The sequence below is a fragment of the Emys orbicularis genome, chromosome 6, assembly GCF_028017835.1.
Source record: "Emys orbicularis isolate rEmyOrb1 chromosome 6, rEmyOrb1.hap1, whole genome shotgun sequence".
Taxonomy (NCBI): domain Eukaryota; kingdom Metazoa; phylum Chordata; order Testudines; family Emydidae; genus Emys; species Emys orbicularis.
In genome coordinates this window covers 92,218,040-92,233,429 of record NC_088688.1, presented here as the reverse complement: position 1 = coordinate 92,233,429, position 15,390 = coordinate 92,218,040, and the positions used below count along the sequence as shown (strand labels likewise).

At 39.8% G+C, this 15,390-nt stretch overlaps 1 protein-coding gene across 1 annotated transcript in view; it reads right to left on the bottom strand.

Annotated features, from left to right (window-relative positions):
- Nucleotides 1-4,791: 4,791 nt before the first annotated feature.
- The window catches only part of PLGRKT (plasminogen receptor with a C-terminal lysine), a 49,589-nt gene continuing 38,990 nt past the window's right edge, over nt 4,792-15,390 (bottom strand). Inside the window, exons 3-5 of the mRNA XM_065406604.1 lie at nt 10,434-10,564; nt 7,896-8,005; nt 4,792-5,044 (exon numbers count right to left, since the gene is read on the bottom strand). Coding sequence (XP_065262676.1) covers nt 4,923-5,044; nt 7,896-8,005; nt 10,434-10,564 — 363 coding nt within the window. The 3' untranslated portion in view covers nt 4,792-4,922. The remainder of the gene's footprint in view (nt 5,045-7,895; nt 8,006-10,433; nt 10,565-15,390) is intronic.

Genomic DNA, 15,390 nt, shown 5'->3' with positions numbered 1-15,390 from the left:
CTCCAAAATTGTACAGAGCAGCATCCAATCATAATACAAAACCTCAGTTCTTTCTGACCTCAGCAACATCAACATGTCTGTTAGACATCTATGCACTGGGGAATTACATTATATTTTCCCCACAGGAAAGTATGTCAGAGATAATAGGAAGAAGGGGAAAAAGTGATATGAGGTAGATTTGACAAAGTAAAAATGTTCAGTAACCAGTGAAATATGGTAGTGAGATAAGAAGAAAAAATTAACATAATGCCACTGGGCAACAAGCAATAGCATCGGTAAAAGTTAGGAAAAGGTCCTGCTCACTTCCATTCACATCCTGCTCTCTCTGCCTCGTAACTGTAATAGATTATAATGCAGAGGCATTTACAATCTATATAGGGTTTGTTTGTTTTTGCAGGTTCAAATATAAAAATAATGTATAGTTGTCTCTATTCTTTATTGGACCTAAACAGAACAGAAACACAAATAAGGTGCTTTGAACATTCTTTCCAGGGGTACATCAATTCATCAAGATATTTGCCTAGTTTTACAACCAGCTACATAAAAAGCACTAGCAAATTCAGTACAAACTAAAATTTCATGCAATGACTTATTCATACTGCTCTATATCCTATACACTGAAATGTCAGTATAATAATTATAAAATAAATCAACTAGAATATGAATATATGATAAAAAAGTGAGAAAGTAAGCAATTTTTCAGTCATAGTGTGCTGTGACACTTTTGTATTTTTATGTCTGATTTTGTAAGCAAGTAGTTTTTAAGTGAGGTGAAATTTGTGGGTACACAAGACAAATCAGACTCCTGAAAGGGGTACAGTTGTCTGGAAAGGTTGAGAGCCGTTGCACTAGATGATGTGATGATTAATATGTTCCTATTTGAATGTAATTGATTTTTTTACCATAATCACACCAAATTTGCAAATATGTTCTAACACTTATACCTTGACTCATGTTGTTTTGAGGGGAAGAGATTCTGAATGGCATGAGTGAAACAGAAGTGCAATGGTGTAATGTTATCAATAAGCATTTCTAAAATTCCCACTACCCCAGACTTAAGTGCCACTACAAGATTATGAATGATAAATTTTGGCCAAAACAGGACTGAAATCCTCAGCCCTACCGTCTCAGAGAGTGCTGCTAGAATTTTCTACCACTTCATTATTTGGGATGTGCCTTCATACAGAGATGAGTTTTGCAGGATGTCTTAAGCCTGGATCAAGTTGGCTCAGCCTGATCTCTGCTAGTAAGGAGTTTTGTAGCTTTGGGCATTACTGAAAGTTCAGTCCTCTACCTCTTGACCAATTGATCTCTCTGTGTGATGCTAAATCTGACCTGTACAGGATTTACACTGCATTTTAGAATCTCAGAAAGGGTTGTTCAGGCCATACTCCAGAAGGTGACATATTGATATCCATGGAGGGAATAAAAAAATTCTTACCACTCTTGAATGTATGGCTTATACTGTGGTTCTTATAATCTAGGAGTACTGCCTCCTAGTTCCCTCTGCTGTAGCCACAGGTTTCTATTTCAAAATCTCCGACTCCAGGCACATGGTGTGCATATGTAGGCCTCAGTGGAATACAATAGGGACCATCACTTGAAGAAATACCACTTATTTAAAGATGCACAAAGAAACAGGACAAAATAACTGAATATAAAAACCATCATCTTCCCTCTCCACCCAACTCCTTGTGTTCCACACCCAACTGTCACATCTTGCCTCCATTTATACTGTAAGCTCTCTGGGGAAAGAATGGTCTTACTTTATGTTTCTACAGTATGCAGCATACTGGGGTCCCAATCCTGGTTGGGTTCTGGGTGCAAGTGCAATACAAATAATAATCATAAAGGGGGGAGGCAAGCCCAACTAATTTGGGTATGTTTGTTTAGGAGGTCCAGAACCTTCCATCTAAACATTTAAAAGCACTTTATAAATATTGATTCTCACAGCCACTGTGTGAGCTGTAGTTATAGTAAGAATCGTCATCCCCATTTTACAAATGGGAAAACAGAGATAGAGAGAGAGAGAATTAATCCAAGGTCACACAGAAAAAGGGAGAGCATCAAGTACCCAGATGCCATGACTATGCCCCTCCTCTAAACCCTAGCCCATGCTCCCAAAGAGCATTGTCAGAACTAGAGTTGTGAGGAGGGGGTAGGGAGTGATGGGGCAGGTCTGAACCAGCCAGGAGGTATTTAGAGCAGATAGTACTATGGATCAGAACCAGGATGCACTGGAAGAATTGAGTTTCTTGATGAGGGCAAGAAAGACACATCCTGCACAGAATATCTGACGAGGTTTTGGTAGAGTTTTAACTTTTTTATTATGACTTACCTCCCACTTTCCCGTGAAGAGCGGCCAACCGAGTGACACTGATTCGGGAAGGATGGCTATCAGACATCACAGGAGAGAAAAATCAACAGGATTAGGATGGTAGTTCTAGTCTCAGGTTAGGTCAGGCCCCGGACAAGTATTTTCCCTCTCCCTCAAGTTGATCGCCTCACTGTCTAACAAACAAACAAAAAATCAGTCTGTGATATGTTGGAGGCAGACCTGCAGTTAAGACCATTTGAGTTTCAAAGTGAGAAGAGCAGCGTATTTTTTATACTGGCTTTTATTTGAGGGGAGGAGGGTAAAAAGTGGCGTCAGTTACAGTGCAAACTGCATTTTAGACCCCTTTTAGTCCCTCTCACATGCATCCCTGTGGGGCTAGACCATGCTGCCTTCACCCCAATCTGGGCAGCATCATGCAGTTCAACCCCTCTGGGACTGAATCTCTGAAGGACAGACTCCAACCATGTTAATGTGACAGGCCAAAATTATTTTGGCACCTGTAAGTTACTGTCGCAAGCTCCTGAAGGGTGTAAGTTTGCTGTGTCACAGAAACAGCATCTTCAAAACAAACCATCATTCACCTATACGTATAAAGCACATAGAGCAAAATGTAAAAATAGTAAGGGTCTCTATGCATATTTCTCCATAGCTAACCCTTAGAATTTCCTTGCAAGCTTTAGTATGTTTCATCTGGCCCAGTTACCTCCATCTCTGAATTTGGACAAGCAGACTGTCCTTCTCGCAGCATTCTCTCTTTCTGTGTCTCCCCTTCTATGTCTGTCAACACACACTGATGCTGGGCAGTCATGCTTGGCACTCCCAACCCCACCTCCTTTTTCCAGCTCAGGGTCCTGTATCGGTTTAGTATCTTCCTTGGAAGATGCAGATTAGCCTACCCATGCTAGCTTGAATCTAGTGTGGGTACCAATAGCAGTGAAGACAGCACAGCATAGGCTTCAGAGCAGGGTAGTGACCAGGGACCATGCAGAGCTTGTACTAACCATGCTGAAACCTGTGCTGTGCTGTCTTCACTGCTATTGCTACCCACAGTAGCTGGATTCAAGATAGCTGCACAGCTTTTGCTGTGTTGACATATCCACTGTTAACTAGTGATACCTGTATTTCTGAACTTTGATAAAAGTTTTTATACTAAAATTTGAAGCAAATCTGGCAAACTTGGATGCCTCTAATTCAGCAGCTAAAAAGAGTGGCCTGATTTACAGTTCCCATTGATGTCAGTTTGAGCTGTTGGTGCTCTAGAATGCCTGAAAACTTAGTCCATGTTTAGTACAGGTGCCTAAATACAGTTGTAGGTACTTAAATTTGAAAAAAAAAATGTCGCTATAGTCCAGGCCTGCACAACTCGTAAAGCGGCGAGGGCCATATTACTCCAAAGAAAACAGCTGAGGGCCGAAACCCCCAGGCCCCGCTGAACCCCCCCCAGCACCGCCCAGCCCACCCGAAAGACAACATCACCACCCCAGCGCTGCCTGCCCCATGGAACCCCCCCAGCACCACCCAGCCCCCCCAAAACAACCCCCCCAACAACCCCTCCCCCCAGCGCCACCTGCCCCGCGGAAACAAACCCTCCTTCCCCAGTGCTGCCCCACCGAAACAGCGGTATTGTACCTTGGTAATATGTTATAGCAGGCCCCTAAGGTAGTATAATTAAGGTAAAAGAAAAATGTCTTTTTGCTAGAAGTAGCATAAGATCTTCCCCCCACTTGGTAATCAATTGCCCTGTTGAATGAATGAGGTGTGAATGAGGAAGGCATGGAAGGCAGGCACCTTCAGACAGCTGCAACCTTTGGAGAGGGGATGGGAGCCAGACCAGATCAGTAGAACAGGTCAGCCACCGACTCGCCGCTCACCTCTCAGCCCCCCTCCCACGGCTCGCCTACTCACCCCTCACCACTGCCCGCCCGCTTGCCTTCTCAGTCCCCCACCCCCCCCGCTCGCCTACTCAGCCCCCCTCCCCCCGCTCGCCTACTCAGCCCCCCTCCCTTGCCGCTGGCTCACCTGCCCGCCCACCCACCTCCTCAGCCCCCCACACCCCTGACTCGCCTACTCACTGCCTGCCTGCTTGCCTCCTCAGCCCCCCTCCCTCACCCTTCACTTGCCTACTCACCCCCCGCGGGCCGCACAGTGAGCCCGCCTACTCACCCCCCGCGGGCCGCACAGTGAGCCCACCTACTCAGCCCACACGGGCCGCACAGTGAGCCCACGCGGGCCGCATGTTGTGCAGGCCTGCTAGTCGATAGGCCAGTTCCTTAACCCCTGGTTATAGAGGAAAGAGGTATTTTCAAACTAAGTAATAATAAAGTTAGAATTGAAGAGCGGGGATTCATGATGTTTCATGCTAGGGGATAAACAAGAACTACTGAAATTAAAATATTTGCAGTAAATACATAAAATACTAAAAAGAAAGAACACTGCCTTGAAAAAAAACCCTATTTTTAAATGAAATTCATTTTATTTTTAAAATATTGTGTTCTCAAAACTAATAATTTGACATATTTTAAGTCAGCAACATAATTACAAACAAATAATTTTGTATTTGAAGTACTGAGTGGTTACAGTCTTCTTATTTTTCTATAAAGAACTTGCTCTGAGCTCTTCTGGCTTTTTCAAGGCTTTCAAAAGTGATGGCTCCTTTTGGCATTTCTAGCAAGGTGTTCTCTGTGTCAAGTATGTTCTCTGCTTCACCTTAAAGAAAAAAAAGGATGAGATATAAATGCATCTTTGCACTTTTATAAGAACAAAAAAAAGTTTTCAGAGAAATTGCATATATTTTGTTTGAGGGCTTGAATAACTAAAGAATATTAGATATTTATTCAAATAATTATAACTGGGGCTGGTAGTACCACTTACTTTTAAGGTTGCCCAACACTTTTCATTATAAGACCCTGTTTTCAATTATTTAGAATTTTGCCAAATGTTTGGGCTGAAATTTTCCATGCCATGTGTCTGCCTTAGGCTAAATTTGTTTGGAAAATTTCATTCATTTCCAAGAACAAGGCTAAGGAAAAATGTTTTTTTGCCCATGTTAAAAAATTCTGGCAACTTTTTCTTTGAGAAGCTTTAGTGCCCCCATGTTTTGGAGCAAGGACATGAAATTTAGCAGATGTCCTTTGTGTCAGGGATATGCTTTTCCCATTCCCAGGAAAATTCTCCCAAATTATAAGCCTTTGAAAAACGGCAGTTTGCACATGCTCAGCAGAGATGTGCTAGAGTTTCTCAGCTAAATTTCTTTACGATTCTGTCCATATTGAACATGCTCCATCCCAGGACTGAGTAGGACTTTCCATGCAGGTATGGCTCTGTCCCACTGTGGGCCAGGCTCCAAAACAGAGAACAGGGATACTGTCTCTCCTGTACTCTCAGTTGACTCCCACCCCATCCCGACAGGCCAGGCTGAGTGGAGGAGTAAGCTGCTTGATCTGAATACAGAGGAGACAAGGGCCAGACCTGTAGTGGGGAGTAAATTGGAAAACAGAACCAGGGGAGGGGAGGCACAGATCTAACTCCAGGCTGATGGCAGGGAGTGAAACAGGGAGCCAATACATCACTGGGGGTAGACTGGGATGAAATAAAGAGCTGGTGGCGGGGGAGTACTGGCTGGCAAGGAGACAGACAAGAAGAGGAGTGAGAGAGCAGGGGATAAAAACTGGTAGCAGAAGATAGGGGGATGAAGATTGGGAACCAACACAAGGAGGGGCAGACTGGGATAGGATGAGGAGCTAGTGGGGGGACAGACCGGCTGCACAAGGAGAAGAGTTGGGGGGAACAGACTGAACAAGAAGCTGGGGAGGGAGCTTGATTGGTAGGCACTGGGGACAGAAAAAGTGGGAATGTGTTCAGCAAGACAGACAGACTGAACAAGGAGCTGGGAAGTGGGGTTGGGGATGGACACTGACCAATCAAGTAAAATGTGGATAGGGAGATAGGGACTGGAACAAAAAGACTCCAGAGGCTGAGAACTGGACATGCTGGGCAATGAGGCTGGGATGAGAAGCCTGAGGAGTGGTGACAGGGACAGGAGCCAGGGGTGGGGAAGAGACAGAATTTTGACTGGGACAAATTGGAAGGGACAGGGCAGAAGAATCTGTTTCCATTGAGAATGCTCTTCTCCAGAACCTGGAATGGATACCAAGATTCCTAAGTGTCTGCAGTCAGCAAACACAGTGAAACTCACTGGCAACATGTCCAGTCCCCCCTCTAGGGCAATTCCACATAAAGGATGATAACCTATCACTGCTTGCATTTACTCAGTTAGCTCAAGTGACAGATCTCTGTGCACTAGGTCTAAAGGTTCCAATCAGGCTGATGACCCATGTGGGTGTCAATGATGCCATATGATAGAATTTCTGTTTTCAGTTTGCTTTTTTAAAAATCTAGGAAGTTACACACAAAACACTATGTAAAAAGAATATTAAGATTGCAAAATCAAGTGCTCAAAAGTTAAAAAAATACTAGAATTAAGGAACCTTAATTCAGCTCCCATGTGCCTAATACAGTCTTTAATTACACCATCATACTATTTTTTCCCACAGACCACTGCCTCATTCAGTGCACAAGATGGACAATATTCAGTTAATGAGAAGCTATTTAATATTTTGTTTATCCTCATTGTTTAATGTGTGGCTTTAGGCCTTATTTACTGCACATTATTTACTGCTCTAAAGACAAAACTATTGATTCTGTGTTGGAGATCATGTATGACTGTGTCATAATTTATATGTACAAGGGGGCCAAATTAAGGTTGAATAGGCAATCTTAATTCTGTTTTTTTCCTAACTTTTGAGTGCTTGACTGTGGAACTTTAACAATGTCCTTTTAACATAGTTTTGTGTGCAATTACATATATGCTCAAGGCTGTATAATATTTGAAAATAAATCTTATAGCTGAGTATTTTGTATTTTATATTTTCCATTAGAGGTTATTGCACCTGCCTCTCATCTGTGCTTAACAGAAAGTTATCTGGACTGATCATTACTTTGATTCAAGGGCTGCATATTCTAAGGACAAGCCATATTCTGAATCCAGGTCTAAATATACACTAATAGCTCCTCATTGTCCTTTTTCTATAGTGTAGAAAAAGAGACCAACCATATGCAATGTTACTTTCAATTGTTACTTTTGATAGGCTCTATCATCAGGTATTTCTCTAGGATGCACATGATTAAGACTAACTTACTGGGGAAGTGCACCAGTAAATTTCACTTACATTTGTACATAGGGTGACTGTTTTATTACATTTCAAAACAGAAGCTGTCCATCTGTATTTACATTCCAATTAAATATTAATTATGATTTTTCTCTTGATTTTCTCAAATTTTGTATTTACTTAAGACAACCTGAATTGGCGGTGAAGGCTATTAGGATGGAATACTCTCTGCTGGGGAAGCTCAGACAGAAGGAAACAATTCTGACTTTAAGGGAGACAGAAATGAAGGAGTTGCAAAAGGGACTGGCATGGCACATTGTGGTCAAGAACAAGGTAGTCCAAAGGGTGCTAGGCTTGGTTACAAATCTCAACAACTTCCATATACATACCCTTCATCCTTTGCAAAAGTGTTCCATAGCCCATATCATACTGGTAGGCAAGTATAAAGCTTAAGGGAACTATTGGAAGGAACAGTCCTGGTTTCTTGTTTTTTATTGCTCTGTTCATAAAAAAAAAAAAAAAGGGAGGGGAATAACTAAGTTTTGTAAGATCAGCAGCAGCCTAAAAGCTTCACTAATCATACAGAAGGTATTTAGCTACTCTAGAGACAGAGCCAAATATGTTTCAGAAGACTATTAACCTGTTTTATGCACATTTTAAGAAACATTTATTTAACGAACAAACAAAACAAAACAAACATTGAAATGAAAGACATTTCTTGTGCTCCAGAAAAGTTTAAAGTGCTACTAACTACTGGTTCAGCATGCGTGTGTTTCGGAACAAAAAGAGTCTGATGTTCACAATACAGGCTATTTATTACAAACCAAAATGCATATATTATTTTGTTTTATAGTAGTATGTACAGTACATCATCGTTACAGGGCTAGCTGCATCTCTGACCCCTTTTCTGGTCTCTTGAGGGCTCCTCCTCAGGCCTTAACCTCTCTCAGGGTGGAATCCCATGATTCTCCCACTCATTGACTGGGTTCTGGGGCTTCAGTACCCTGCGTATTGACTGTGCTTACCCAGCAGGTCTGACTAGATAGAGGTATCTGAAGTTCTTCCCTTCAGTAGCTTGTGACCAGTGGTGCATAAAGTGACCCAAAACAGCCTTCTTAAATCAAAGTATTGTTTAATCTGAACAGTAGGAACAAAGCATAACATAAGAGGTCTATCCTACCCCAGACTCCTAACCTCTGAAGTGTGGATTTACCTTAGCTCTCAAAAACCTGTGCGTCTCCCCCTTCTTGAGGTGGCATGAGTCTTAATCCCTACTGCCTGCCTTGAACTTCCCTCCCCACAGGGACAGAGTCACTCCTGGGAAAACCTGTCTGGCAGGCCTAGCAGGAGGTCAAGCAGAGTATCCAAATGAATTACTCTTGTTTTGTCTCAAGTGTACGCTGGAAAGTGTACATATGGTTCCACTTCCTTCTCATTTCCTGTGTACATTTCCTGACAATCCCACTATTGAATTAACTCAATATATGCATACAGTAGACATCACAATAGCCTGTCAAGATAAAGTAAACCCCCTTACACACAAAACCTATAGAAATATAGCATTCACAAATTATTAGACAGCACCAGATCCACCACACATGTAGAATATAAGACACACATAGGTATACATTAAATGTATACCTTACACACAGTCATTTCCTATGCACTTTAGAGTTTTTTGAGAATATATATACATTGTTCAGTGACTTATATTTTTTAGTCATCCAGAGAACCTAGGTAGGGCGGTTTGGCAATAGACAGTCATCTTATTAAGTCCTAGTACAGGAAAGAAAGTGGCACAAACTTTGTAAGCAATGATTTTATGCTGAATTTGACAGAGGAGCCTACCTATAGAATCAAGTGCAAAATACCAACATGAACAGAAATACGTCCATTTTACAAAGTCACTTTTCAGTTTACAAATGAAAAAATGTTAGTAGCCAGGAAGAAAAAAAAAAGTTCTGACTAATGAGCAATAAAGATTCTGCAATCAGACTTGAGATGATACTTTTGATGATACAGGAGGTAAAACAGTACAGGAAGGGAGAGGGATATAGAATTAGTACAAAAGCTGTTAATCAGCAGTCCTAAATTCTAACTTAGTTTTGCCACTAATTCTTGATGTAACCGTGGGCACAGTATAACCTTTATGTCTCAATCTCCCCTTATGTAAAATGGGAATACTGTTACTTACCACCCATTTCATAGGAGAGTTGTGAGGGATAAGTCTGTTCAGCACTTTGAATATGTAAAGAACTATATAAAATGTTAAATTTTATAAGAATATGGCTATCTCCTCTGCAGATATATTTGCCTTTCAGTATTAACAGCAAAAATACCAAACACAACTTGATTTGGTCACTGAAGTAAGCAGATATGATATACAGGGAGATGAAGGAAATGCCATTTCTACTTCTCTGATCAGAAACACACACTTCAAAATAATTACTTAAGAATAGGCTTGGAAGGATTAGATTTTTTAAATCAGTAAATGTCAGTACTTCACCGTACACAGAAAAATGAGAAAAAAATAATTTCAACAATAAGTAATTGAAATTTACAGATAAGCAAAGTAAGAAAAATGCTGTTTGAGAATTCAGAGTTTGATTTAAGGATATTTACTCTGTATATTTTGGCATGTGATGTTGACAATTTGTGTTTTAACTGATACAAAGCTTTAACTTTTTGAATCTCAATGTTTACTGTCATTAAATACTTACTGGCTGACCTCCCCCATAATTTCCCACAATTGTGAAAATTTAAATAGATAAAAATAGGAAAAAAATACTTAAACACTGATATCTGTAGAAATATATATTAAATATATATATTTAAAAAAATCAAATTCTGACAAGCCTACTTAACAGGCAAGAGAAAGACAATGACCACTGAGGAATTACTACAACTAATTTACTTGAACTTCATACCCAGCAGTTAGACCTACAGCAGCAAGTCCAAAAAATATTCCAAAATATTTGAGGAATTCCCTTGTCCAAGCAATCTGCATAGCCATCTGTCTCTCTCGCATTTGACTCTGCATCAGTATCTGTCTTTCCAGCTGAGGGTAGGTGAAAAAGAAAAGGAAAATTAGATAAAACAAAGTAATTCATAATCTGAAAGTTTGAGCAGATCTTTCAATCAATCAACACAAAACTCTAGTGAGAAGTTTTTGGTCTTCATCTCTTTCCAGGCAATTATTAACACTATTATGTTGAGATAAGTCTTCTCTAATAATTCATATTGTTAGAACAGTTTATACCAGTATTCCTACGATAAAGGATTTTCTAGATTAGCAAATATCAGAAGAAAGCATGTCCCCCCCATCACCGTGCCTTTGCAGGTCACAACTGAGGCTAGGTCTACACTACCCGCCTGAATCGGCGGGTAGAAATCGACCTCTCGGGGATCGATTTGTCGCGTCCCATCGATCCCTGAATCGACGCTCTTACTCCACCAGTGAAGGTGGGAGTAAGCGCCGTCGACAGGAAGCCGCAGAGGTCGATTTTGCCACCGTCCCTACAGCGCGGTAAGTCGGCTGCGATACGTCGAATTCAGCTACGCTATTCGCGTAGCTGAATTTGCGTATCTTAAATCGACCCCCCCTGTAGTGAAGACGTAGCCTGAGAATACCAGTGATTTTTATGTAGCCTATTGTAAAACTAGGTAAATATCTAGATGAGTTGATGTACCCCCTGGAAGACCTCTGAGTACTCCCAGGGCTACAGGTACCCCTGGTTGAGAACCACTGGCTTAGGGAGCCTGGCAACCCTGACAGAAGAAAATTGTTCAAGCTTCTCAATAGGGGAAAAAGAAAAACAAAAGTGTGTGTGTGTGTGTGTGTGTGTGTGCGTGCGTGTGTATGCATATGTATATTTTAAGAAAATGGGGGAAAACACAAATTCCAACAACTATAAGGTACTAAATCTACTACTGCTGAGAACTAACTATAAAAACTAAAACACTAATACAAGAGGGAACATGAACAGGCATACAGTAAACTCCATCTCTGGCTGAAGATGGTTGAGAAGGAACTGAGAGTGGTTCTCCCATGCAGCCCTATATAGCCTCAGTACAGGGCACAAGGACATGTAGGGTGCACGCATGGGTGGAATGAGCACTGCTACCAAAAATCTCTGCTCAAAGGCACCAGAGTGCATGCGCACCTAAAGTTGAGTACCCGCAAGGACACTACTCAAAGAAGAATGACACCTTCTGGAGAGAGACAAAAAAGTATTAAGAACACAGAGTAAGTGTACAGAATGTTCCCTTGTTATGCATCTAGTATATTAGATGTACTATTTTTACCTACTGTCTAATGTGAGAATGTTTTTATACTTTTGTAACTGGTTTCCCACCCATTTAGTTATCTACATCACTATGGATGTAACTTGAACAGAACAATTTAAGTTAAATTGTTACTGATTATTTCCTTCAGACTATGCTGATCTTGCCATCCTATTTATAAACAGGTAAGATACCAGATGAGTAGAATTAATTTGTTAAAGATAATAAGGGGCAGATTTAATTAAATTTAATTGTACATAGGAAAAGCTCCATTCAGTAAAGTCTCAGCAAATTGTTACATCTGGAGAGTAAAAGTCTGGAAAAAGAATAATTCTTATTACAAATATCATCAACATCCACTAATTTTCCGGACAGCCATAATTTTCAGACCACTTTAATTTCAGAAGAGGTAATTATGTAGTGGCTCATAAACCACTTAATAAAATATCAAAATAATTAGATTTAATTTGGTCACTCATGAGACATTTGCAACCTGAGGTAAGCAGCAATACTGCTTGTTAATTAGCTCAATTGTGGACCCTAATATCAGAGGTTTGGCAAATTGTTGAGGGCTGAAATGACTAAGACAAAATTATATATAAAATATCAATATAATTACCTCTATTTTCCTCTCAATTTGGTTATTGGTGCACAACACACACTGATGTGGAAAATATAGACATGCCTTTTTGTTTGCTTGAACAACAATAAATAATCTGTGCTCCTAAAATGCATAGCTCTATAAATGAGTCTTTGATTTGGGGTGGTGGGAGAAGGGAAGAGGATATGATGCATGAACATCTGTTGAAGGCGTCAGAAACAGAAGTTTGCTAAAGAGTAGTTACTGGAAAAGCAAGTACAATCTAATTTGCAACAGTTAGTCACAAACAAGTGAATAAAAGATTGAAAATTTTAGTACAAAAAGTAAACCAGATAGGATATTAACACTACTTTTAAAGATAAAAGTTATACTTTGATGGTGCATTGTAATCCACGTACCAAAAGGAGGAAAACCAGTTACTGAATTACAGGCACAAAAGGTCAGATGAACACATCTCTATAAATCTGCCATGTCAAGTTTCAGAAGCCCAGAGTTATTTTTTGAGTTTACAAGTTATAAAACTATCATTTACTATAAACTAAGACAGTGGCGCTAACCTTTCCAGACTATTGTGCCCCTTTCAGGAGTCTGATTTGTCTTGCGTACCCCCAAGTTTCACCAAACTACAAAATCACACACAAACACAAAAGTGTCACAGCACACTATTACTGAAAAATTGCTGACTTTCTCATTTTTACCATACAATTATAAAATAAATCAATTGGAATATAAATATTGTACTTACATTTCAGTGTATAGTATACAGAGCAGTATAAACAAGTCATTGTCTGTATGAAATTTTAGTTTGTACTGACTTTGCTAGTGATTTTTATGTAGCCTGTTGTAAAACTAGGCAAATATCTAGATGAGTTGATGTACCCCCTGGAAGACCTCTGAGTACCCCTAGGGGTACACCTACCTCTGGTTGAGAACCACTGAACTAAAACTTGGATTATACACTAAAAACAAAACCCCAAATTATGTACAGTCATATTCTTCATACTCCTCCATGACCTCTTAATAAAACACTTTCCTTAATGTATACTATTCAACTTACAGCAAATACTAACTACAGATGCTAACCCTACACAAGTCTAGTAATTTTCTATGCAGATTTCCTGCCCCCAAACGCATTTTTAATTCTTTGACTTTTGAACAGACTACTCCTAAACAAAGATTTATCATATGTGTCGGTGTTCAAGGCATGTATTAGGAATTCAGTTAAGTGTATTAATGTAGTTTTTAATATAGCGCTAATAGTTTTGAGGTATCTCAAAAACAAAGGTACAGTACTTTTATCAGTTGCTATTTTGCAAGGAACCATAAAACTTTAGAGAGTCAGTGACAGAGATCATTAAATCCCAGCATAGTATGTACCCTCCAGTACCACTGGGCCTCTTTGGTACATCACATATTTAGCTAAATGGAGGTTTCTCAAGAAGCTGCTCCCTGCCAAAATGTGCACATAGGCTATAATACTCAATGTTATTTGTATTACTTAATTTGATTCAGCAGGATTTCACTGGAGCATCTAAATAAATTAAGAGGGCCAAATCCTGCAATCCTTGTTGGGCAAAACTCCCAATAAGGACTGTGGAAATTCTGCCTGAGAAAAGACATCGAGATCTGGACTACAGGCAAGAAATTTTTCTTTATTCATATCATTCCTCCCAAAGGGACTAATCCAAAGGACACTGAATTCAGTGGAAAGACTCCCACTGAACTGAATGGGTCTTAGATCAGGCCCTAATTCTGCTCCCACGTTGGCTTACAAAACACAAGTTTACAAAAATAAAGGGGTTTGTATTACTTATAATAAAGGAAGTTCGCCCTTTTGCAAAAGTAACCATGTAAATTCAAACGTGCTGTTAGCTTCTGTGAAAAGTATAGAGTCTTTTTCTTCCTTCCATGTAAAAAGGTTAAATTTCAAGTTCCTTAAAATTAGAAAATAGTCATTTGCACACATTGCCTTGGTTAGTTACAAGGAAGGACATTTTAATTCTCACTGATAAAAGAGATTTCATAAACAAGTATCTTATCAATGTAGCAAGAAATACAACTCAAATGCTCAGTGAAAGTCAGCTGAACAGACACTCCACCTTGACAAAAACTAAATCAAAGCATGAAACAGCATGAACAAAACCTAGTGACACTTGCCCAAATTCATCCCTGATGTAACTTCATTAACTTCAATGGCATTTACACCAGGGATGAATTTAGTCCATTATTTACACAAAAAATATTATTAAAAAAAATGCTTGATGACTTTTATTAGAAGATGCCTGAGCATTTATAGTCATGTTAAACAAAAACCTTTACAATCTTGTTACTAAGATTTGGACCCAGATTTATGTAGCTCTATAATATGGTGTCTTTCTTTCTCTCACACACTCTCTCTCAAAGTATATAAAGTTAGCATGCATTCTTCTTTGCAAAAGACAAACCAGTATCTTTGAATGAGTATAACCTGATGACAAACCATTTAAATTCCAGAAATAATTATTATGCTTTTCTTATCATAAGTTAGGTCCTGAAAATACTCATCCTCTCCACCCCTTTCACAAATCAAAATAGGTTATTTTAGTTATCATTTAGTATGGTTTCCTTATACAGAAACAGCAGGCATACAACAGCAATATTACAGTAATCAGAAGGTGCTGCCTGATGGGGAAAAACTCAGGGGGTGATTGAGGGAGAGATTCAGCAGCCCTAGAAACAAAATCTTTCAGGGCAAGGTCAAGGTGACTTTGACTGATTTCAGTCTTATCCTTAAAGGAGAAAACACAGACACAGCCCAGGCCACAGTTGTCCCAGGCAATGCAACTCCATCAGAAAGTCTCAAAACATATTTTCAATTATTAATAAATACCACGTATCCTCTGTTTTATTTATAAATGGATAAACTGAGGCAGAGTGTTTAAATGACTTTCCCAACCAAGATCAACCAGTGTCAGAGTCACTCCCACCCACAATCAGATGTACCCTCCCCCCTTAAAAAA